The sequence below is a fragment of the Mustela erminea genome, chromosome 21 (assembly GCF_009829155.1).
Source record: "Mustela erminea isolate mMusErm1 chromosome 21, mMusErm1.Pri, whole genome shotgun sequence".
In the NCBI taxonomy this organism is placed as follows: Eukaryota; Metazoa; Chordata; class Mammalia; order Carnivora; family Mustelidae; genus Mustela; species Mustela erminea.
This window is the reverse complement of record NC_045634.1, coordinates 27,263,466-27,288,984: the sequence shown is the minus strand read 5'-3', so window position 1 is coordinate 27,288,984 and position 25,519 is coordinate 27,263,466. Positions and strand designations below refer to the sequence as shown.

Genomic DNA, 25,519 nt, shown 5'->3' with positions numbered 1-25,519 from the left:
ATGACTTTACAAATTAAGAGCTGAATATCAGGTGATTGGCGAGGCCTTCTTTGGCCTATGCTTTGATCGTGAAGCCGTTTCTAAGTGCAGAACCTGTATCTTGTTTTCTGGAATCAGACACAATGCATGTAGGTAGCATAGGCTATTTTCCTCATCGGGGGAGACGGTGGGGGGAGAATGGAAGAACATTCTGGAGGAACAGTAAGGGAATATGTACCCCAAGAAGACAAACGGAAACATCCTAGTTGTTTGAGTAATATTATAAGTTGTGATCCTTTCTGTATATTTAAGATTTCATTTTGTTGGAAAGCTTTCAAAGGGTGACCGGGTGCGTGTGCCAATGACAAAAGCTCCTTGTAACAATTCAGAGCATGCTTTATGCTTTATTGAATGGGATTGTAAAAATCCTCTCAAAAATGGCATCTGAAATAGCATTAAAGCACAATTTCCTTTGATAAGGCTTTAAGGCACTCCTATGAAAAGTGATACCACTCTGAGTAGCGTTTATCAGCATTACGCGATGTTGTGTTGCTCCTAACTGACATTAATCCATTAAGGGTGCGAGGGTCATTTATTTTCCTTGTGAAGTCATTAAATACCATTATTGATTTCTGTTCAGTCTGTTAGATTGTACCTTCATTTTGTGATCGTTATATACATTAATGCTAAGTGTTGATCGTGTGCCCTTTAAATAATAGATATTATCGTATTTAACATTCAAGCTTAAAATTAAGTTAAAATAGTAACAATTACGAGAAAGAAATTCTGTAATAGGTTCACTAACCGGGATCATGTGTATCAAAATTATAAAAGTGATACTGATGTTTAAAAAAAATGTAGAACTTACACGTCTCTAATGTTATTGTTTGCTTGATAGTAAAGAGATAACTTTTTTTTTTTTTTAAAGGATTTCTTTATTTGTTTGACAGGGAGAGACACAGCGAAGGAGGGAACACAAGCAGAGCGAGTGGGAAAGGGAGAAGCAGGCTCCCCACTGAGCAGGGAGCCTGATGCGGGACTTGATCCCAGGACTCTGGGATCATGACCTGAGCCGAAGGCAGGCACTTAATGACTTAGCTATCCAGGCGCCCAAAGAAATAACTCGTTAGTCACTTTTAAGTTAGTAAAGTAAAATTAATAAAACTGGAACATGGGTCTTTATTCTGTTCTTTTTCTGCTGCCATTTCTGTAACTGGATACACCACTGTGTGCTGATTTGCAGACGGGTCTTGTGCTCTTTCATTGTGACAGTTCCCTACTTTTTACCCTGTAAACAAAACAGAGTAAATACCAGATTCTTGGTTCTTTGGAGTGTTAAGCAAGAAAACGGGGGAGGACAATGAAAAAAAAAAATCAGTATATGATACTCTATTCCGAAAACCTAAATGGATAACACAACGTGGTTTTTGTTACAGAATTCATTTTATAGTAAGTTGTTCATTGAATTGAAAAATGATGTAGAATTGCTATTTCTTTACACTCCCTTGAAATAATTTTATTGGTCAGAAGACATGGCAACATAGACAATTCTGTTCTTTGTGATTTCTGTCATTTTTTAAAGACCAGTCATCTCTTCGTGAGACACAAATCCATTATACCCCGTCCTTTACCGGAACGTGTATTTGAATTGTACCAGGACCTCGTAACTTCCCTGTTTGGGCGGCATCCCGCACATGCCTCTTACCCGTCCTTTTGGAACTCGATACAGAAACTCCGTCTTATACAAAGGTGCGATGATGTTTATTAGATCACCGTTCTCCCAGGAAGTAGTGCTCAAGGTTCTCAGCCTCCAGCACATACAACCAAGTGGTCCCACGTTTATTGCAAAGAGCATCTTTGGAGAAGTTGTATGCTCAGCGCTTTTCCAGAGGCGTCTTGCCCGGCTCGTGGAAGGCAACCTGAGCAGAGCTGTGATATTAATGAATTATGACAAGCCTTTTGCCTGTCAGGCAGAGGTTCCCGCCTTCCTCCTTTAAGACAAAAACTTAATGGAAGATATTCAGATGGGCAAGCTCTCTGATGATACCCCTTAAGTGCTCATCCCTTTTCTGATGTGAATATTCAGAGAGCCGTGAAGCTGCAAGTGGCAGCATTTAATATCGTCTTTCTCATAATGCCTGAATAATTTTCCGGAGACTGATCGCTGCAGCTGCTGTGAACATGGTTATTTGTTTATTTTTCACCTTGGTCCTGGTGGAATGCTGACCTAGCTAATCCTCAGGACTCACGGGGAAAATGGTTTCATATTCATAGCTCTCGTTGGTTCTCTCAAATAAACACAAAACCGAAGCTTGCGGCCAGCCAGTTTAATAATAGAGAAGTAAGGAGAACGGGCTCTTTGGTTTCCTTTAAAAGTTCCAAAAAAAAAAAAAAAGACCGTTAATGAAGAATTCGATGAAAAATGAAGACGGTCTTGCATATTTTTAATGGATGTTTGTGAGAGGAAAGGAGAAAGCATAGGCTGTCGTGGTGAGTTATAGAATGTTTTCGAGATTTCCCTCTGGTCGTGCTGCTCATTATGTCAAACAGCCTAGCTTTTAAGCTACTGTAGTTTTCGTTTTATGTGTATTGGCCTTCATTTGCTGAAATGCTTCAAGTTCACAGCACTAAAGTCATTTTGAAAACGGGATGTAATTACAAAGGTATCTTATGCTTACCAACAGCTTTTTTGGATCAATTTAATTATCATTACTTGTGGATACTGTAAATTGAATATCCCTTCCCTAATTACATTAAACTCAGGGGTTAGCTGCTTAAACATCTAAATGAGAAAAGTTCATCCTTCGCTATAAATAGGAGAATTGTTCTCTTATTTAGACTGACCTTAGAAGCTAAGCATTTTACATGATATTGTCAGGTGAGCATTATAAAGACAGTCTGTAATGAGATCTGTAATGAGGAACTAAGGTATAATGGCCCTTTGAAAAAGTTAATTTATTCAGCGTTTTCTTATTGCATGATGGAATTAAAGTTTGTGTGTATGTCCAGACCCCTTTTTTAAAGGGGCCGGTCACAGCGTTCTTGCTTTATTCATAGTCTGCCGGTAGTCCAAAGTGGTTTAATATTATTCTTCTAGCTTAATGGAAGCCACCATAAAGTAGTGAATTAGTCTTGCCCTTTTAAACAGAGCTAATTTATTTAGAGACTAGGAATGCTATTTGCCCGCCTTCCCCTATCTCCCTTTTACACAAATGATATACAGGAATTTATTCAAGCCACAGAAAGAGTATATTTTTCTCAGAGGGGGAAAAAATGATTTTAGACACCTATGAACAAGGACTGTTGTCTCCTGTTGTGGAAAATCGGCCTTTAATTAGTTGATGTGTGTGTCTTTTCCCATTTGTTGTCTGTTTAGCTCAAGTGATTGTGTGCTTTGTTAAGGAAACAGAGGTTGTTTCTGGAGAGAAATTTGATTGATTTCTGCTCGTTACAGTCCTTGTAAATTTTAGTGCATACATAGCTACTTGCTTTTATTTACTTTTTCTTCCTTAGTTGTAGCTTGAGACTTAAAAGTGTAGGCATGACTACTTATTTTCACAGAGCAGGTCCTACTGAGTGTGCCTTATGATTTATCATAAAACTTGGAAGATAGGACAAGTCGGAGCTAAGTTGTTAGGATCTGAAGCAATTCCTGGGATAAAGTAACTAGAAGAGGGCTTCGTTGTGCAAACAAGTAGCTAAAATCATTAATGACTAATGGCTAATTTTGGATCAGAAGCCAACCTGAATACTATCTGGATTTTCTAATGAGGTATATTGTAGAATTCAACAGAATCAAGAAAAAATGTGGACTTAGTACTGTTCAGGAATTAACAAGTGGTTTTGAACTCTGGGTTTTCAAAAGGCAATTACATGTTCTATTAAAGTATACCAAGAGAAGTGTATTTACAGCTATTTTGAAATATTTTCAACCATACCGCATTCTAGAAACTTACTTTTGCTGGGAGGCTGGATAACAAAATGAAAATTCTTTGGCTGTAGGTATGTCTTTTAACACCTTTTTAAAAAACTAGTTTCTCAAAAATATGGAGTCTCACATAGCAGTTTAGTGGTTAAAGGTATGAAATTGAATGTTCGTACAAGTAGCAATTTTCCTGATCAATTCAAACAGGCACTGAACTCTGGAATTGCATTTCTAATATTAGAGGACTGACCACCATAGGCAACCGAACTTGAAAAATACAGGCAGCAATTTTATGCGTCTGATACAATTAGACACAGTTAGCAGGTGCATTGGCCCATTAGCAGTCAGTGAAGTTTTAGTCTTCACAAAAAGCAATCAGAGGTAGGCACTTAAACATAGATGTGTATAGATACGGTGGGAATTTCAAAGAGCCCTGCACATACAACTGTTCCAGAGAAGGAATCTTTGTAAAGATACTTCATGTATCAGTAGTCGAGTAACAAACACTCAGGTTCAGGAAGAGTGAAGAAGCGATGGTTTGAAGCTGATTTAATCATCTGTGCATATAATACTTCTCCTGTTAAATGAAGTAGAGGGTTGTGCGGGTTTTGTTTTGTTTCATCTTGGTGGTTTTTATCTTCATCTCTACAGGACAGCTCAGAGTCATAAGAGTTGAGATTCTCAGTCCAGAGTTTGTGAGACCAAAGGGTATGTGAGCCATAGGCTTCTTGGAAGGAAGGTGCTGACTCAGGTTATCTTCTTCTGTATTATCTACTAAAGCTCCAGGATGTGTTTTTGATGTTGATTATGATAATGGACACACGTTAAAGTTAGCTCAGAAATTAAGGGCTGTTAGCAAAACTGTTCCTCATCATTTATCCTGCCTTCTTGAGAAATTTTTCTACATTGTGGACTGGTTATGCCGCTCTGCGTACCCGTCAATGGTGTCACGATCTCTTCTGATCGTTTTAATTACGTTTCCCTGAGGTGGTACCAAATCCGGCGATATCTTGCTAAAACTTTCCTCCCATTTAGCTTAATCAGTGGCTTCCTTTGCACCCTCAAACTCTATTAAACAATTCGCTTCTCAGAAATATCTTAAAAGACATTTTAAAAATTCTAAATTTCAGCACAGTGCGCAAGATGGTTTACAAAGCAACATCCATATGAACTTGGCCATAGGCAAGTTTCCTCAAAGATCGAAGGCGTCTTGTCTTAAGTAATATTAAGCATTTACCAAAACATGTAGGTGCTTTGTGGGATAGACCTTGTAGAAGCTTGAAAGCGGAAGTACAGAGTTTTTCCTTGGCACAATGTGTGGTACCTCGGTGTGCCAGGTAAAAACCCTGTACTGTTTATGCACAGTGATAGGAGCATAAACCCCTTGACTCAGTGATGAAATCATTTGGTCGAAAAAGTAGATGGAGGGCTGAGGCTATTTAAAGTAGGATGATCTGAAGAATGTCATTTAAAGTTAGAGGTAAAAGAATTCCATCTTAACATGTAGGGTAACAGGGAAGAACATAACTTAGAGCCTCAGCTGAAAAAAAAAATACCATGACATTTAATTTTCATCGTTACTCTCTGAGGTGTCAGTCCCACCTCTCAGATGGCACAACAGAGTCTCCCGGAAGTGAAGACAAATGACTTTCCCAGGCTCAGAGCACTGATGTAACTAACCAGTATGTGAACCCAGGTCAGTATCACTCCAGGGTTTCTCAGGGAAAGCTGCCTGCCTGTGCTCTGTGGCCCATGGGTTGGCATCAGTATAAATAAACACAAAGATCAAATATTAAGGAAGGAAAGCCCTTCTCTCTCTTTTCTCATCTGCCATGTCCTATTTATATGTTGCTCTCATCACCCTCGTTGCCTGTTCTTTTCCCGTCATCATCCTTACTTGCCCCAGAGTCATTACAAATAAATAAGTGTAAGGAAAAGGTGTGCTTACAGAGCAAATGCATCTTCAAGACAACTCCTTAAGCCTCCAGTATTAACAAGTTCTAGAACTCTCACTGCTCACAGAACTGGAAAAAACAGGCAGCTGGTGAGAGGACTCGCAGATCTGCAGGTTCGAGTTTACTGACTAACTGGCAATTTTGTAAGCTCAGCCATAGGCCAGATTCCCAACTACTAAAATCTCTACCGCCTTTTTCCCAAGATGTATTATTTTCTTCTTTAAACCTTTGACAGACTGTAATAGTGCTGGATTCATAAGCCTTGCATAACAAATGTCATCATAAAATGTCTATGTATTTTTAAGGGGAATCTTAGAAAAAGCATTTTCCAACATGTACCTCTTTTGGGCCAGAATCCAAAGGAGTAAAAAATAATTTTTAAATAAGGCCCTTACACGACTTCTGGTTTATATAACCATCAAAATATTGTTCCTGAGTGTCAGAAGTCCTTCTGGTCTGTGTCTGAAGCCGCTATGAGATGCCTGGAATCCAGGAAGTAAATACTCAAGTCGCTAAGACATAATAAAGTGAATACCTGGGTTTTATCAACGAGTCATTGAATTATTATAAATATTGAGAAGGTATCATGTTCCAAAGACCATCTTTAAAAAACGTGTGTTCCCAATTGTATTGAAAGTAAAATGGTACTCTTACATGACGATAACTCATTTTTATCTTATCTGTACTGTAAACTTGGCATGCGTCATGTATTGACCCTTCCTTCCCCATACTCCATTTCTCCTTTCCCCAACCACATCCTTGTTTGTTTTTTTTAACCCAGTGGCTAAGGAGTAAGCTAGCACCACCTTAATTCTTATTGTGCCAGTCCCAATAATTGTTTTTAATTTTTACTCCTGAAGCTAGATGTAGAGTCCACTTCCTTTTTTTCCTCTCTCTTTTCCTTTCTGGTTCCCAAATTATGGTTCATCCTGAAAATCTTATGCCAGGTAGGTTTGTCAACTAGGAAGAACGGGCATCAAATGGCAAAGGAGTTTTGTGACCTACTGCCCTTAGTACAGAAACGTCAGCAGACTTAAGTTAATATAGCAGCCATACTCAGTCATATGTTTCACTAACTAATCATCAAAGACACAAGTCAATGGTATCCAACTCCAAACTTGGCAAAATAGCTTTGTGTACTGACAAGAAAGCATTAAATTTTCATCACGAAGTCTCCATCCAGAGACTAAGTGTGAAAAAGAAGCTTTGGAAAGATGCAAGTAAATGAGTTAATTATTTACAAATATGACAGAGGCTTGATATTCTTCGTATATAAAGAGTTCTTAAAAATCAATAAAAAAAAGAGACACAAGAGAAAAATGTAAAGTTTATAAAAGGTGACATGGCTAACTAATAACCGTGAAAAAATGTTCAACATTATTAATGATCAATGACTTTGTAATAAAACAGCAGTGTAGCATCTTATTTTATTTCTCTCTTTGGCAAAGATTTTAAAAGCTTATTAATGTTACTGTCATATACTTGTGGTGGGAGTATTTCCTGGTCAACAAACAGTTCAAGGAATGTAGCTTAACAGCATATGTTTTAAATTTTATTTAAGTATATATCATTTGGTTTAGAAATTTATATTTGAAATTCTAAGTAAACAATTTGGAAAGGTTTTCGTGTATGTGTGTATATACAATAACATTTATCAGTATCATTTGTAATGTCAAAAAAACCTTCAATGCCCAGCAATAAGGGATTGCTTAAAGTATGAAGTTAAACATCCCATAATCTTTGAAGGTACTGATTAGAGCTCTACGATCTCTAATAATTATTGATGGAATTTATGATAGACTAAGTAGAAAAATAAGCTATAGAAGAACACAGGTAGTATGTTCCTATTCAATATATATGCAGTGTATATTTGAAGAGGAAGCGTCTGAAAGGGAACATCCAAAGTTATAACCATATATATTCATGGATAAAGAGAGCTGGGAGGTTTTATTTTTTTATTTTATCTTTTGATTTCTCTGATGACTCCAAGTCTTTTAGAATGATGAGCACATACTGTTCATATATGTAAGCAGTGAAGAAAAAGCCATGGAGCACTGGAATCAGATGATTTTTTTTTTAAAGATTTTATTTATTTATTTGGCAGACAGAGATCACAAGTAGGCAGAGAGGCAGGCAGAGAGGGAGGGGGAAACAGGCTCCCTGCCAAGCAGAGAGCCCAATGCGGGGCTCGATCCCAGGACTCTGGGATCATGACCTGAGCCAAAGGCAGAGGCTTTAACCCACTGAGCGACTCAGGCGCCCCTGGAATCAGGTGATTTAATGAATTCCTATCACCTCAGAAAAGTTCTGCCAAGCAAATATTTGTCTTAGCAGTAAGAGCCAAAGAATACAGACGTACCGAGTGTAGTGGTAGTTTAAGTAACATGCTTACCACAGCCAGAATGGTCACGAAAATTAAAATAATCAATAAATAGGGAGTAAGAAGTGAAAAAACTCAATAGAAAAATCCAGTTTGAAAGAGAAATTGAGAGTAAAAAACTCAATTTTTGTTGAACACCATATCACATACCATTTTTGTTGAACACCGTATCACATACCATTAACCTTTGCAATTTATCTTATTGTCTGACACCACCGGCGTAGTAATAGGCTGATTTACACAGACTTTATAAATATCCAGAGGCTTTTACAAAACTAAGTTGGATTATATTTTAGAATATTTGTTCTTTCATAAATTATTTTTAATATAAATAATTTAGGTACATAGTTAAAAATTCAATAATGCTGAAGATCTGTCATGAAGAATGGTAATGGCTCACCTCACCCCATTTCCATACCCAAAAGCAGATACTCTTAACACTTCTGGCTGTTTATTTGGAGGTTAAAACTATGTGACTAGATCATCTCCATTATTTCTTAATTTATCAGTTTTAGGTATTACCTGTTCACATCTTTTGACATGAGGACACATTCCTCTGGCAGTTTGTCCACTTATTTTTTTCTCCATTTTCCCCAACATAGTTATAGCACTGTTTGAATTTAGTCATTTGGTACATACTGTTTTTGTTTGTTTGTTTAAAGATTATTTATTTATTTATTTGACAGACAGAGATCACAAGTAAGCAGAGAGGCAGACAGAGAGAGAGGGGGAAGCAGGCTCCCCGCTGAGTAGAGAGCGCAATGTGGGGCTCGATCCCAGGACCCTGGGATCATGACCTGAGCCAAAGGCAGAGGTTTCAACCTACTGAGCCACCCAGGTGCCCCATTTGGTATATATCGTTAATTTAGAACCACAAATTGTGTGCTGATGACATTATTCTCCCCTAGAGCTCTTTTTTCTTTTCTTCTTTTGCTCAAGTGTATTCTCAGAGTCCTAAGGTTCAGCGCAGGGAAGTAAATTCCTTGAGTACTTATGTATCTGAACATTTCCTTTTCTCTGCCTTCATATTCATGAACCATACACAGCTCTTGCAGAATTTTCGGTTGAAAATCATTTGCTCTCAGAATGGGGATGACCTTGCTTCATTGTCTTCTGTCCAACCATTGCTGTTGAGACCTCCAGTGCCATCCTCATTCGTCTTTGATCAGATTCCATTTCTGCCCTACCCCATTCCTGCTAGAAGCTTCTAGAATGGTAACTTTGTCCCTGGATTTTTGACATTTTGTGATAATGTGCTTTGTGGTGTGTGTGTCTGTGTGTGTGTGTTCATGTGTTTCATTCACTGTGCTTTTTACTCGCTCTGTGGGTCTTTTAAATTTGGAGACTCTGTTATGATGAATTTCCTTATCATATCTTATCAGATCATATCATATCAGATCTTTTTTTGAGAATTCCCTACCTTCCATTTCAGTTTTCCCTTTTGGCCCTCTTTTTCAGTGGCTACTAAATCCCGTTTGTTGATTTTCCAATCTTCTCTGTTCTTTCACATTTTCTCCCTTCAAGTTTTTTGCTCTGCATTCTCAGAAATTTCTCAGCTTTTGCTTCTAATCTTTCTATTGAATTTTCTGTTATTTTGACTTCATACTTTAATTTCCAAGAGCTCATTCATATTTTTTTGCTTATTTATCATAGCACACTGGTTCTGTATTTGGATGTGGTGTCTCAGTTCTTTGAATGTAAAAATGTTTGGTTGTTCATTTTAATTTGTTCTGTCCCCTGCATTATCCATTAATTTGGGCATCTTTTGTTCGTGTTAAGATTTTTTTTTTTTCCAGGTGATCTTTGATGATTCATACGTGTTAAATCGTGAGGTACCAAAGACTCAGTGTAAACTCCGTGGGCTGGGTGTCATACACTGAATGTTTCCCTTCCAGATTCTTCTGTTGAAATCCTAACCCCTAATCTGATGGGGTTTGGAGGTGCGGCTTCTGGGAGGAAGTCAGGAGAAAACAGCGAGAACACAGTCATCCGCAAACCAGCAAGTAGGCTCTCATCAGACATTTGGATCTTGGACTTCTAACCTCCTAAGGCATAGATTTCTGTTGTTAAGCCACTCAGTCTGTAGTATTTTTGAAAGAGCAGCCCAAACTGCCCAAGAGATATGGGTTGGTGGTTTTAACTGGTGCACTTTCTGTTTTATGAGTGGATGAAAGACACCTTTTCTTTCTTTCTTTTTGCATATATCCAAATGAACATATTTTAGCTAAAACTGGTTCATTTCTCTTTAAAAGGATCTTCTGCTCTCTTGTCTTATGGGTATACAGCCCAGCTGCTAATGTATCTGTGCCGAGATTGAGAAAGAAGCTTATGAGTCCCACTGGTCCTCCGTTTTAGCTTTGACACCCCATCTTACCTCTGTCTTTCATCATGTCTGATGCCCAAAGTCTTCCCCATTCTCTTTCTCCAGAGAATATGCCTTTAGTTTCCTGATAAGGGTGGGATCTGGGGAGAGTGTGTACCGTTGGCTGTTGGGAATCTTTCCATGGGATGGGGTGCCATCTGCCTGGTTATGCATTTAGACTTGTAGCTTGTTTTCCAGTGTTCGGTCCCAAATGTCTTCTCCATTTGTCTTGCCTGGGTCTTCCCAGTCTTTATCTTCCCTTGGGTAAGGACTAAATCAACTTTCTTCTCTTTGCCTCAGTGGGTTCAGTGGCAGACTCTGACCCTCACTTATTCCTCTTCGGTTTCACTGGCTTTTTGCTTTTTTTGTTTTTTCCGTTCATTCATTTATTCATTTTTCTATAAAATGTCTAGTCTGCTATAAGCCAGATGCTGTTAATAGGCACTAGGGATATAATAGTGAACAAAACAGTAAAAAGTGTGACTTTTGGAGCTTACCTAGAAGAGGAAATGATTTTGAACAGTGTTAAAATGAATTTCTAGGCCCAGGAAAGGGGGAGTTGCTCCCATTTGGGGTGCCCCTTTGTTGTTTCTTATATAAATTAGGCATACTCCTACCTCAGGGCCTTTGCATTTCCTGTCTCCACTACCTAGAATGTATTTACTACATTTACACTACCCCAACAAACAGTCCTCAAATATCAAGAACTTGTATTACTTGAAGGTTATAGATTGGCAGTGGCTCCCCTGGGATTGGTTGGGCTCAGCTCTACATACCTTGTTTTAAGATCTGGGCAATCTCTCTAGGGTATATGGTTTATGGTAAAGGGCAAAAATGCGAGGGACGATAGAGCCAGAATTGGCAGGTACATTCAAAAGCTTCTGTTCAGATGTGACATGCCTCACATAAGTTCATATTCCATAGGTCAAAGCAACTGACATAGACCCCAGATCAGTATATCAGGGAAATGTGATGAGGCCAGGAGGAAAGATATAATTGCGAACAGATCATTTAATCTGCTACATCCCAGGTAACAACATGACTCATTCCCTCACTTCTTTCAAGGCTTCGTCTAAATAGCATCATCTCTCTGATGCCTTCTCAGACTCTACCTTATCGAAAATTTTCTTATTCTTCCATTTCCTCTTACCCTTTCCTGACTTCCTTTCCTCCACGACTCTTCATACCATCCAACATACTATGTAATTTACAAATTTTGTTTCAATGGACTTCCCCAGCTGGAATATTTCTATGAGGGTAGAAATTTTCTCTTTTGTTCCTCACTGTTTGCTCAGTGCCCAAAACAGTGCCTGACACACAGAAAGAACTCAAAAGTGCTACAAATATCTAAAGACTCCTTCTTTGGAGCTCCTGGATCCTTTGAAATCTTTTATCAAATCTCAACAGTTCATTGACAAAACTCATCCACTGGTTTCTCTGCCTCCATTCTCTTTGATTTTGTGATTTATACCTGCACTCTTATTTTAAAGGAGATAAGTACCTTTTTCCCCCCTTTTTATCAAATTAGCCACTCTTAGCTAGAAATCTGACTTCTTAAATACTGATTAAATAAAGAAAAGACTCTTGATTCAACATTCTAGCCTTCATACACACTGACTTCCAGTTCCAGATTTGATTGGGATGTTGTCCTAAGGTAAAGGTAACAGACTCCTCTGTAAACTAGAGTAAATTCACTGCTTAACTTAATAACTATGACAAGATAAGGTTTGGTTCTGATGCCGCTCCCTGGGAATAGGTGATTCCTGCTTGTCCTTCATTTCAAAAAGCCACATAATGGTCTCCTTGCTGGAGAGTGAATCAGTCCTTGCGTGGGGGTGAATGAAGGGGCCAGTGTGCGATCAAGAACATTTTTATACTGAACACATAGGACATTTGTAATCTCCATTCCAAGGACCCATTTGCTATTTTTGGCATGCTTCTAATCTTATAAATGCAAAAGCAACCCCCCACTCCTTGTAGCGCCACTCCAGCCCGTCTGTCAGTTACCATCATTTCCCATCAGTGATTTGTCATTGCTTCCAACATCCTACGTGCATTGTTGCCTGCCCCCCCCCCCCCCCCCGCTTGTGATGTCTCCAGCCCGGGCCCCTGTACAACAGATACTTGGGTATCAAGCTGCTACATATTCTTTTCCAGTTCAGCCTAGTGATATTGTGATGGTGATCTTACTCCCTTAATTCATACGTGAGACTGATGAAACTTGTTTCTTTATGACACCAGTAATACCTGTTTATTGACTGTCAAGGGAGCCATAAACGTGTACTGATATCATCAATATCGATCAAAACATTTTGAAACTCCTCCTGTAGAAATACCTTTAGAGACAGCTCACAAGTCACATTTAAAAAGTAATGTTATCATGTATCAGCCTCTTATGTCTAATAGGCAATGTTAACTCCATATGAACATCTACATTCTCTAGCATTTTTGTACCCTGAATAATGTGTTTATTCTGCAAAATAATATCCATTCTGCAAAGATGAAAATCTGTATCACACTTAATATTGTGTGATATAGTTCTCAGAACTGCCTGATAGCACTCCAAAGTGCTTACTTTGAAAGGAAAATCCTTATTTAAATGTCTAAATTATTACATGGTTTTTCTTAAGTCTATTTACTTTATTTCTGTGCCTCTTCTTACCTCTTCTGCTTTTATTTTCATATGCCACATCTTCCTCTCGTTTCCCCATGACATTATCACAGACTCCACATAAATCATTCCGTTGGCCTTGTCATCTTGTGCGTACTGAAACATACCTTACATGACAAGGTAGAAGGAGACAGATTTTGTGTTTCTTCTTATTAAACCAAAGCATTAAATTTCTCTAAGGGAAGGTAGATGTTGATTATGAAATAGACTCAAAAGATGATGATTCACATAGTAAAATCCCAGAATGTTATAAGTGGGAAGGGGCTGGAGATAATTACTAATGAAGAGAAATACAACAGTCTGGTCTAGAAAGGAGCAGATTTTACTAAAACCTCAGGAAGACAGAGCCCCAGAAAAGTCCTGATGCATGTTGTTTACATTCCATTAGCTGGACCCGTAAGATTCTGAACCCACAAGGACTGATACCCGTCAAGGCCCTTCCGTTGTTTTGGTTTTTGTTTTTAGGTACCTGTGATATTTGAAATGCATTCCATATTTAGAGATAACACAGTAATGTTGAAAGAGTGCATGTTTGGGAATTGGAAAACCTGAAGCTTAATCTTGTCTTCACCTTCAGCTAAATATTTCCATCTGTAAAATGGGTGCATAAACATTTAAGTGACAGAGCTACATGATAATAGTGGACAACAGTGTGTGGGAAGAGTCAAAAGATTGAAGCACTGGCCTGGTACAAAGTGGATGCTTAAAAAACAGTCTGTTGGCAGTTCCTTTTGGCCTTCTTAATTACGTAATAACATTTGTGTGGAGTGTGTGCGTGTGTGTGCATGGTAGGATTTATACATCTCTATCTTATGTGCCGTGGGAAAGTGAAAAGTGATCATAAGCTAAGTGCCTGCTCTCAAATATTTCCAATATTTTAAAATGTTTCTTTTTTTTTTTTTTAAAGATTTTATTTATTTATTTGACAGACAGAGATCACAAGTAGGCAGAGAGGCAGGCAGAGAGAGAGAGAGGAGGAAGTAGGCTCCCTGCTGAGCAGAGAGCCCGATGCGGGACTCGATCCCAGGACCCTGAGATCATGACCTGAGCCGAAGGCAGAGGCTTAACCCTCTGAGCCACCCAGGCGCCCTCCAATATTTTACATTCTGGTTGGGATATAATATAAGTACATGTACTCCAAGTGTATTTATAAAGTAGGTTTCATTAAATGAACTGAGAGATTTGTACACAAAAGACTACAGTAGAAGAATGATCAGAGTTTAAGGAGGTGAGTTTGGACCGGATACCGAACCTTCCATGGAAGAAGCCCATGTCGTCTTTTTGAATTTCCTTACCTGTGCTTGAAAGTACTTTGTCAGTTCATTGATTGTTCCTGTCTTAGGGGTGGCTGGCCTTTATTGCCCCAATCGTAGTGAAAATGGGCTGGTTAAGTTTATCTGTGTTTAATCTTCATAGGCAAATACTTTGGAACATCTTATCTGTCATATTCATGATCCGTAAAACCTCTTTTGAAGTCAGGTTGCATATTGCAAAAAGTAGAGCTCTAAAGTAGGTCACAGTCCTAAGAGACACACTGGAATCAACATCTGAAATTGAAAAGCTATTCTCCATTCGTATTAAGTTTGTAGGTTACCACCAAGAAAAAAAACACACTAAAACACGATGAAATAAAGGACTGACTTGTTCAAAATGTAAAGACTGTAGAATTATGCTAACATTTTTCTTGCGTCCTTTTTCTCTCTTCTGTCACTATGTCTAAAAATTGATATATAATATTATATAACATCAGGTCTCAAGATCTCAGAGAAATTGATCAGCTCTGCTGTCTTCTTTTTTCTCTCTTGTCCACGTACTCTTGCTCTTGTGCCTTTTCTCTGTTCCAGAAACTCATTGCCACGTGTCTTTAAAAATCAGTTACTGTGGGGGCACCTGGGTGGCTCAGTGGGTTAAAGCCTCTGCCTTCGGCTCAGGTCATGATCCCAGGGTCCTGGGATCAAGCCCCACATCGGGCTCTTTGCTCAGTGGGCAGCCTGCTTTCTCCTCTCTCTCTGCCTGCTTCTCTGCCTACTTGTGATCTCTGTCTGTCAAATAAATAAATAAAATCTTAAAAAAAAAAAAATCAGTTACTGTGTTTAAGAACAGAATCAAGTCCCCAGTTTGATTTTTCAGGGGTCAGTCTTTTTAGGTAATTGCGCCAGCTTTTTCTATAAATCAGTGTCTAAGGGCTGGATTTTCTTCGTTCAGTCTCATCCAGAGAGCTGCTTGAAGCAGGATGCCGAAGGAAAGTGTTTTTCCGTGGAAGGGAGAACACGGTAAATTACCCACGCCGTGCCCTTTTTATGGGAGACATTTTGAAAGCAGAAGTTTATAAATTTCAGTTTGGGGAAGGAGACACTTTGCAAAATATTCAATCAAGTATCTGGGAAATTCTCACTTTTGAAATGTAGTTCTTCCAAACCCATTTCTTTGAATGTCTTCTGTGTAGTTACTGTCTTCTCCTTTGCCAGATTATGGCAAATAGAAACATGAGAAACTCATCATGGAAGCATATTGCCTTAATAGTCACATCTTTATGTTACCTTCTTATATATTGTGCACTGATTATTTCATATACCTCAGTTGTAAATAGAATTTTTGTCCCAAACTCCAGCTTGGTCACAGAGACTTATGCTTCCCTGTGCCCTGGAGTGGATGGTTTTTGACAATTGTGTGGTTAATACTGTGGGTTCTGGTGTCGGGTTCCCTGTGTTGAAACCCTGTTTCAGACATGAAGTAGCTGATTGCTCGGAAGCAGTTTATTAAACCTCGTGAGGCCTCAGTTTTCTCTGTGTAAAATGGGGGCTAATATACTTCCTTCCCCAAGACCTTATGCGGACGAGCCATCATATGTGATATTGACAATGCCCGGCTCTCGGTAAATGTACAATACATGTTAGCTGTCATTAGTATTGTTGGGGTTGTTGATAGTCTTTGAAGGGCTGGCTTGCATTTTCTCAGTTATGAATAATTTGTAGAGTAGCTCCTATGGACTTTGGTTTCAGATATTTATAAGGAATGGTCTTTTTCATTTGAGATTTTCATAGTATATCTCTTTCCTTCAAATAACTCTTTCTGTAAGTTTGCTCGTTGTGACTGTGAAGCTATAAATTTCATTTGGCCAGTGAGCACCAATAATACAATATTCACAAATTAGGCATAGCAACCTGAACCCTGACCTGCTGTCAGCAATGACTGAAAGTCAACTTTGTAAATATTGCCACTATGATTATTATTTCGACTTCATTCATCTTTCCTTATAACAAATCAGTACAGTTTACTTTCGTCTATCATAAAGTCAAATAATAAATGATACTGTGGGATCCTTTCTCTCTAACAGATTGTCGAGCAGTATATTTGGATACACTGTATCTTGCTAGACTGTGTGCTGACCGTACACAATTAGTCAGACTTCCTGCAGGTGAATAAGAAATGATGAAACCCGGTCCTTTCTTCTTTTCTTTGAATCAAAGTGACAACCTAACTTAGACTTTCAATTAAGCTTTCCAGCTTCCTGCCTGTGTTCTTGTATTGGTTTCTTAGGTGGGAACATTTTCTCTGCATGGACAGGAACAGTTGATAAACTCAGCTCCAACAGAGAAATAAATTACATGCCAGCTATAATGAGACATCAACGCCTAGTAAATTTTCTTTTGCTTGTAAAAATGTGGCAGGATGAAGTAAGAGTCAATAATTATTTATTGTTAATTCCCTAACGTTGCCTTCTGATGCACATGTAAATTGTGATGTGACTCAATTAGACAGAATTATCAGTTATTTAACATACTCACTCTGCTGCACATGGATGAAAATGACTGTGATAATCTGGAGGGGATCCTTTGTGTTGTAGTAAAGCATGTAGGCACCCATCCTGGAGTCCGGCACAAATGTATCTCTCCCTGAATTTAATGAAAATTACCTTTGCTGGCAGTGAGCCCACACACTCGGAGGGAGAGTCGCTCTCTCCTCAGATGCGTTTATCTCCGTTTCAGTGGTTCCCCCCCTTGTTTTTTTGTTTGTAATTTCTAGTTATAGATTCTTGTGGGAGGTCCAACGTCTGTTTTAAGCAGTTTTGCCTTTCTTAACAAGAAGACCGTAATAAGCACTGTAAGAATATAGGATATCTTATATAACAGAACATCACAATAATGTACTAAGATAAGCATTGATATTTCTTTATTAATCATCCTTCTTGCACATTTATGTGATGCTCCAGTAATAACACGCAAACTGGCCTTATAAATAATGATTCTGTTTTCTAAGATATTTGAGGAAAATACTACATAGAATTTTATTTGCACCTGTAGAATTCATCTCAACACTGTTGTCAGAAGACACTGAATATTTCTCTTGAACAAATACCATGTATGTAATCAAGGAGAGAATTAAATCCACCAGGGGAGAGAAAATGAAAAATTCACCTTGAGGAGATACAGATCTAGAGCGTATATTTCAGACCTAGGATAATTTCTGAACTCAAGCCAGAAGGCCATAAACACTTGTGCTGCTTAAAACCTTGTTGCGCTTTTACCAAACCCTGTAAAATTTTCTTCAAATGATCTCTTCTAATTATCTTCTCATCTCTAGTTCATTGCCACCACCATGAGTGCAGCCCTTCCAGTTGGTTTATTTTTTTTGTCCTCCTAATAAAGCAGCTGTATTAATCTTGCTTAAAAACGGCTTTGTCAATCACTGTGCTGCTTAGAAAATCACAAGAGTGGCCTTTTTCCTTCTCCATCGATACTAAATGTCACCCTGGGTCCCGGCCTTTCTAGTTCTAGGCCCTCTCTAGCTCCCCAGATTCGTGCTCTTGGGTCCAAAGACAACACTGTGCTTCACCTGGTTCCTTTCCCCGGAGGATCACATCATGTCCCACTTGCCTAAAAGACTTTTCACTCGAACCCTCAGTTTCTCTTTTTTTCTTTAATTTAAATTCAGTTTAATGAACACAGAGTGTATTAGTGTCACTGGTAGAATTTAGAGACCCATCAGTTGCACACAACCCCCACTGCTCATTCCGTCACGTGCCGTCCTTAATGCCCATCAGCTGGGGACCCCATCCCCCCAGCCCTCCCCACCAGCGGCCCTCAGTTTGGTCCCTAGAGTTGCGTCTCCTATGGTGTGTCTCCCTCTCTGTTTTTATCTTATTTTGTTATTACTTCCCTTCCCTTATGTTCATCAGTTTTGTTTCTTAAATTCCCCATATGAGCGAACAAACCCTCTGTATTTGTCTTTCTCAGACTGGCTTACTTTGCTTAGCATAATACCTTCCATTTCCATCCGTGTCTATAACCCTCGGTTTTGAAATCCTTGTTATCCTTTAAGGATCAGTCTCCAGGATTGATGAATTTTCTGAGGATTCCAGTTTTGGGTGTTGTTTTCTTTTTTTTTTTAAAGATTTTATTTATTTATTTGACACAGAGGGAGAGAGAGAGAGATAGCAGGAGAGGGAATACAACAAGCAGGGGGAGTGGGAAAAGGAGAAGCAGGTTCCCCGTTGAGCAGGGAGCCCTATGTGGGGCTCGATCCCAGGACCCTGGGATCATGACCTGAGCTGAAGGCAGATGCTTAACCACTGAGCCACCCAGATGCCCCATGATTCCTGTTCTTATTGACAACTTTATACTCTTAAATCTTCTTGAACATATCATTTGTAGCATCAATTTAGCATTGAATTATACTTAATTTATGGATAACGTGAGTCTTAAAATCAGTGACGTTTCTCTATTTGTTCTTCCCACTCAGAAGTGCAGGGCTGACTTACTGGCCTATCTTTAGTAATTGCAGAGAATCTTTGGTAACCATTTCTATGTACTTACACTCCTGTGTAACATGCCCTGCAGTATTATATTCTCTGAGATACTTCTCTTTTGCAACAAGTCCAATTTTTTAATCTTCTTATATATTTTGTCTTGTAAGCCACCTCAGATTCGTGTAAGGAGAGGTCATCTTCCAGGGTCCCTGGCAGCCCTGCACATTCTTGCTGCTAAGCCAAAAATGTAAGGTCCCGTCTGTTCATTACCCAGGACATTTCTCAGGTTGTGTTGATAGCAAGAAACCTTGAGGGATGGGGTGCCTGGGCAGCTCAGTCACTTAAGTGTCTGCCTTCAGCTCAGGTCATGATCCCAGGGTCCTGGAATCGTCCTGCATTGGGCTCCTTGCTCAGTGGGGAGCCTGCTTCTCCCTCTCCCTCGGCCCGCTGCTCGCTCGCTCTCTCTCTTTTTCTCACCAATAAGTAAATAAAATCTTTAACAACAACAAAAGAAGCTTTGAGGGCTGAGATGTTAACCAAGAGCAGGCTTGCTTACCCGTTACTGTAAAACAATGGATGCTCTGGCCCAGTGCTCATCTGTGAAACAAACCCACTGTGTGCACAGCATCCGTCTGGGCCCTTGAACTTGGGGGCCAAAGGAACTAACATGTTTGTTTGCTGTGCCACCATAAAATTCTTTGCCCTGACCCAGGGCCTTGTGTCTTCTGTCCACATTCATGACAGCGACAGGCTAACTTACTAGCTTGTAATTCAGATAAAATAAAGTCCTCGACCAATCTATGCTTTATGGAAAGAGAGACTATCCATAAATTAATATAAATAAATGTGTTTTGAGCCTTTTAAACCAGCCCACCATTCATAGCACTGTCCTGAATAGGCTGAAATGTAATTACATGGAAGTATATACTTACTCCACTTTGCACAGCTAATATTTCGTAAAATCATGGAAGCAGTAACAATAATTAAATCGGTCATTTCTTAGTATTATGTTGAGAATACTCAAGCTGTTAAAATTGCCTGGACTTTCTGCTTCACCTGAAAAGATGAATAGAGAATACATTTAACATCAGCTTTCTTCCGGGGAGGTTTCTGAAGAGCATTCCCGTATCGAGTAGGAATTCTTTGTTTACCTCAGTAATAAGGTTCCCACTCCTTCTGTTCTCTTTGTTCTTTTGTCATTTTTGGTTTTTATTCTCACTGAAATTTCGAGAACGTAACACCTCTGTGTGGATAAAAAGCAATCATGTATGTTTTCAAATTGTTTAGTTTTTTTTTAACTCCAGCCCTAAAAGATAAAAAGAAATAATGAGTATAGGAATAATGAAGGATTAGGGCAGAAAAACATTAATATATATTGATTAGCTACAAAGGGCCAGGTCTTTTTAAAGTGCTTTACAGGCATGATAACATTACTAAACCTTCCAATCATCCAAGAGTTAAGTATTATTCAAAGAAGAAAATAAACTGTTAGAAAAACGAAACTAGTTCCATATCGTTAGCAAAGCATGATTGGAACCAGAGAGATCAGCTGTCAACACCGAAGGCATGTCAGCCGGTAGCTCTCATCCCTCCCCGTGATGAAGTAAACAGACATACACTGGGGCTGGTGTGTGTTCACCAGAAGCTCCTCCCTCCCTTATTGGGCTCGACCACGTCTCCCAGCCCCCCTCACCCCTGGGCATCTAGACAAGGACAGGCGCCCACTTCTCTGCAGTAGAATGTGAGTAGAAGTGATGGACCAGGCCGAGACTATGTCTGTCCAGGGTCTCTTTTTCCTTCTGCTTGCTACAAGCACAGGACTTCAAGAATCACAGCAGATGATAGAGTCATGAGACAGAAGGAACTCAGGTCTCTGAGGGATCCCATGGAAGACCGCCCTGCAGGAAAACACCAGCACTGGGCTACTGTTAGAAAGAAAAAGAAGGGCGCCTGGGTGGCTCCGATGGTTAAGTATCTGCCTTTGTCTCAGGCCACGATCTGGGGTCTTGGGATCGAGTCTGTGTTGGACTCCTTGCTTCTTCCTCTCCCACTCCCCCTGCTGTGTGCTCTCTCTGTCAAATAAATAAATCTTGGGATAAAAAGGAAAGAAAAAGAAAAACTACTATTGTGTGACCCCACTAATATTTCATTTTATCCATTATACGAAGCAGCTCACGTTACCTTAATATGGAAGTGATCACATATCACCATTAAGAGCATTAAGATATTGAAATATATGATGAAATCAGGACAGCATTATTTTTAAGGCTTCCAAAAGATTTGATTATTACTTTGCATATATGAAAGAGTGAATATTACTCTTATAAAAAGAAGAAAAACTCTGAAAGTATGAGAATATTGGGAGTGATGTCAAGATTCTGGTAGCCTGGTCCAGGAACTGCCTCTGTTTAATCAGGCAACTGCATCTCTACGAGCTTCACCTTTCTAATCTACAATGAAATAATCCAGCCTCTTTTGGGTTGCTCTAATATTTTAACTCTAGTAGTATGTAGAAGCACAGTGGTGGATCAACTCCTTTAGGATAGAAATACTGTCCAGTTTATTTGTGTGTCTGTCTTAAGCACTCTTTTAGCACATAGGACAGGTTAATACATACAGAATGGACTGGAACATTCTATCCTTTTAGAAAGCATTTTGGCCCTTTTGAGTCCAAAGCCATCAATGTACTTTTCTGGTTGGCCCAGTATTAACAGTCAGCAGGATTTGTGAATAATCCAAGTAAAATAAAAAGTGAGATAGGGGCCCCTAGGTGGCTCAGTTGTTAAGCGTCTGCCTTCGGCTCAGGTCACGATCCCAGGGTTCTGGGATGGAGCCCCACATCGGGCTCTCCGCTCAGCGGGAAGCCTGCTTCTCCCCTCCAACTTCCCCTATTTGTGTCTCTCTCCCTGTCAAATAAATAAATTTAAAAAATTTTTTGAAAAAAAGTGAGATAGGATAGGGCCACAGAAGCCTTTCCCTTTTCACTTTCAATCTGAACGCGATGGAATAATCTGGTAAAGTATGGTAAACTTACCGCAACGTTTTCCCACTCTTGAAAGGTAAATAAGTCAGAGGGACTTTCGTTAATAATACTGTATTGCATATTTGAAAGTAGCTAGGAGAATGGATCTTGAAAGTTTTCATCCTGGAAAAAAAAATTTTGTACCTGTGGATGGTGATGGGGTTTAAGTGGGCTTTCTGTGGTGATCATTTCACAACATATACAGATATTGAATCATTACCTTTGTGCGCCTGAACTAATAAAATGCTATGTCCGTGATACCTCAATAAAAATAAATAAGTAAAAAAGATAAATAACAACAACCCTATTAACATCATGAACGTTTACATTGGATAACTAACAAACACAACCTTGGAGCTGTTTTTATTGAAAGCATAGAAAAATTAAATTTACACTTGGTAAAGAATTCGAAGGGAACATACATAGGAAATTGAAAATAATATGATGTATTGATTATGGAATTATGGATTTTTTTTTCCTTCCAATCAATTTTCAGGGTGACATGGGAGAGGCTAGGAAAAAATTTAGGGGCTTGCTCTTTAAGGATCCTGAATGGAAAAAGAAACCTTTGGATTTCATTTTATAGGTCCTGGCCAGGGGGCATTACTTAAGAGTTTTCTGTCGATGTGTGATTGGATCTGGCTTTTAGAAAGATAATTTGTGGTAAGAGAGTTTGGTAATAGGGAAATAGGTTAGACCATTATAACAATAATTCAGGTGATGGTGGCAAATGTGAATTAACCATGTCTTTTATTTTCCGTATTCTGATGCCTTGACATCTGGGGCCTTGCTGTCCTAGAGGGACTGCTCCTCTCAGGGTTAGCTAATTCCTAGAGATAGGAAGCAATCTGGCCCAGGAGGATGTTTTTCCACTGGGCTCTCACTCTCAGGGCCATTATTCACCTGCCCTGATCACCTGTGGCCAGATAATAGTAGCTAGAGACAGCCCCTATGCCCCCAGAGCCTGTTGAAATTATTCCAGCTACAATCATAAGCCTTGTTTACCTGCTTTGCCCATTCCTTTCTGTAGAAACCACAGTGACGGCCCTTGTTTCCAGGTCCCCCCTCTTTCCACCTCCCGACTGACTCAGGTGCCCCCCCTGCTCCTCCCCCAGGGCCCCATGTCCTGTGGCATGTCCTCTCCACTTGGGAACTGCACGCTACAACTATCTTTTCAATTATAATAGTCTCCTGATCTGTTGGCCGTACTATAACTCGAATATTCCAGAAGTCCTCCATAGTTTAAAACAAGATGTTGTGGGTCTACATGAAAGCAGTGAAAATGGGGATAGAGAGGAAGATTGAGGGATGTTCAGGAGTCAGAATTCTAGGTTTTGATGGTGATAGGATGTGAGGAATAAAGAAATGGAGTAGGTGATTACAGACTTCGAGCTTGATGATATTAATTGTGCAAAGCGAAAACCTACAAGTTTTGAGAGGGAAAGATTATGATTTTGGTTTGGAACTTGTGGCATGTAGGTGCTTGAAAGACATTCATGTAAACATATCTAGCAGGTATTTATAAAGGTGTGTCTTGAATCTTATATGACCATGACACGCAGTAACAAATATATTTTATATCTGATACTATGCAAAGATGTGATTTGCTGTTTCACAAAACAGTGCCCCTTTCTTTGTTGGATGCACTCTGAATGGTTTCTGGCTGTGCCATCCGTTTTGTTTCCTTTTGAAATACGCGTTGTAAGCCACTAAACTGAATTCATGAATGACTGAAATGTCACAGCCCATTCTTTAGAAAACCCTTGTCTGGAGCCTAAAAGAAACTTAGACTTGGAGAGATTTGGAAGTCATAAATTTACTGATGTTAGCTGAAGCAATGGGACATTTTCTAAGGGCCAATGTGGGGAACTAGAAAGTTTCCCAGATTATCTCTCTATAGAATAGACAACATTTGGGGCACCTGGGTGGCTCAGTCAGTTAAGCATCTGACTCTTGATTTCGCTTCCACTCATGATCTCAGGGTTCTGGGATCAAGGGTCATAGAAGGAGCCCCGTGTCGGACTCCGTGGGATTCTTTCCCTCTTCCTCTGCCTGTTACCCAATTTGCACTCTCTCTCTCTTAAAAAAAAAAAAAAAAAGGCAAACCATTTAAAAATTTTAAAGCTAATAGAGAAAGAAGAGGCAGCTAAAGAAAGTGGGAAAGAATAGTAAATCTTAATAGTAGAGTCAGTATAGAATAAGGCTGAGAAAGCAAGAAAGGAAAACATTTTAAGGAAGCAGTAATCAACAGTAACAAAGGCTGATGACACAAATAATCTGAAGACTGCCCAGATTAGATTTGCAGTATAAGATGTCACTGGGGGTAAGTGAGAAAACGGTTTTAGTAGACGATGCTGGGGAGAAGAAGTTGCAATGGGAGGTAAAGAAGTTAGACTTCTCTTTCAGAGAGCTTGAAAACAATGGAAATGTATATGTAATAAATGATATGTATACGAATGATAGTAACTAAGAAGGGCAGAGAGAGGGTTAAAGTGAAATCCTTGAAACTGGCTGGTTTGTTTGCCAGGGATTCATGTTTAAGACTGAATAAATGTTTGCTGGAAGTTTTGAAAGAAGAATTTATAGGGTTTAAGAGGAAATAAATGAAAGTGGCCGACAGGCAGAAAGATAATAGGAATTACTAGAATAAGACTGTAACCATTTCAATTAGTTAGCTTAAAAATGGACAAACTAAAACTCATAACAAGAACTATATAAGAGCTATGACTCAGATTAAGAAAAATCAAAGAATATCTTTAATTAGCATTAATTGAGAATTAATTAGTACATACTTAATATATGCTATATTAATCTGAGTATGTATGTATGTAAATACGTGCACATGATTATATATTTTGTTAATAATTAACATATATATAATCCCTTCAATGTAATTGGTTTGGAGAGACTTAATGAGTATAAGCTTTGTAAAGCATAGGAATGAGGTTTAATGGAGATTGAGTAGGCTTTCTGAGATGCATATTATTAATACATACTTCGGATGATTTAGAATCATTCGCCTCGAAGAAATGATAAATTACTACTGGAAGTTATTTACCATTCTGTGAGTTTGTGATCTTTCCTGTCTTACAGCAGACTCTAATACTGATTAAAAAGTTTTAAGTAGAACCTGCTCTATAAACTTCTTAATGTTTTAAACAGAAAATTTTTCTAATTCTACATGCAGCTTAAAGAAGCAATTCTGGGGACTCCTAGGTAGCTAAGTGGGTTAAGTGTCTGTTTTCAGTTCACGTCAGTCATGATCCCAGGGTCTTGGGATCAAGCTCACATCAGGCTCCTTGCTCAGTGGGGAGCCTGCTTCTCCCTCTACCCCTCCGCAGCTTGTGCTCTTTCACACGTGCTCTCTCTGACAAGTAAATAAAATCTTTAAGGAAAAAAAAAAAAAGCAGCAGCAATTCTGTAGTAACCATGCTTGTACCCTGCATGAAGGTCCTGTTTAAAGGTGTACCCCTCGG

The 25,519-nt window shown here is 39.1% G+C and overlaps 1 protein-coding gene across 12 annotated transcripts in view; it reads left to right on the top strand.

Annotated features, from left to right (window-relative positions):
• Positions 1–25,519, top strand: part of TENM3 (teneurin transmembrane protein 3) — a 1,246,978-nt gene that overhangs the window by 950,278 nt on the left and 271,181 nt on the right. The window contains exon 1 of one of the 12 annotated variants that reach the window (XM_032328848.1): positions 2,158–2,469. The exons of the other annotated variants lie outside the window; for them this stretch is intronic. Within the exon in view, the coding sequence (XP_032184739.1) occupies positions 2,427–2,469 (43 nt within the window). The 5' untranslated portion in view covers positions 2,158–2,426. Of the gene's footprint in view, positions 1–2,157; positions 2,470–25,519 lie in introns of those variants that run through there. 12 annotated transcript variants of the gene reach the window in all.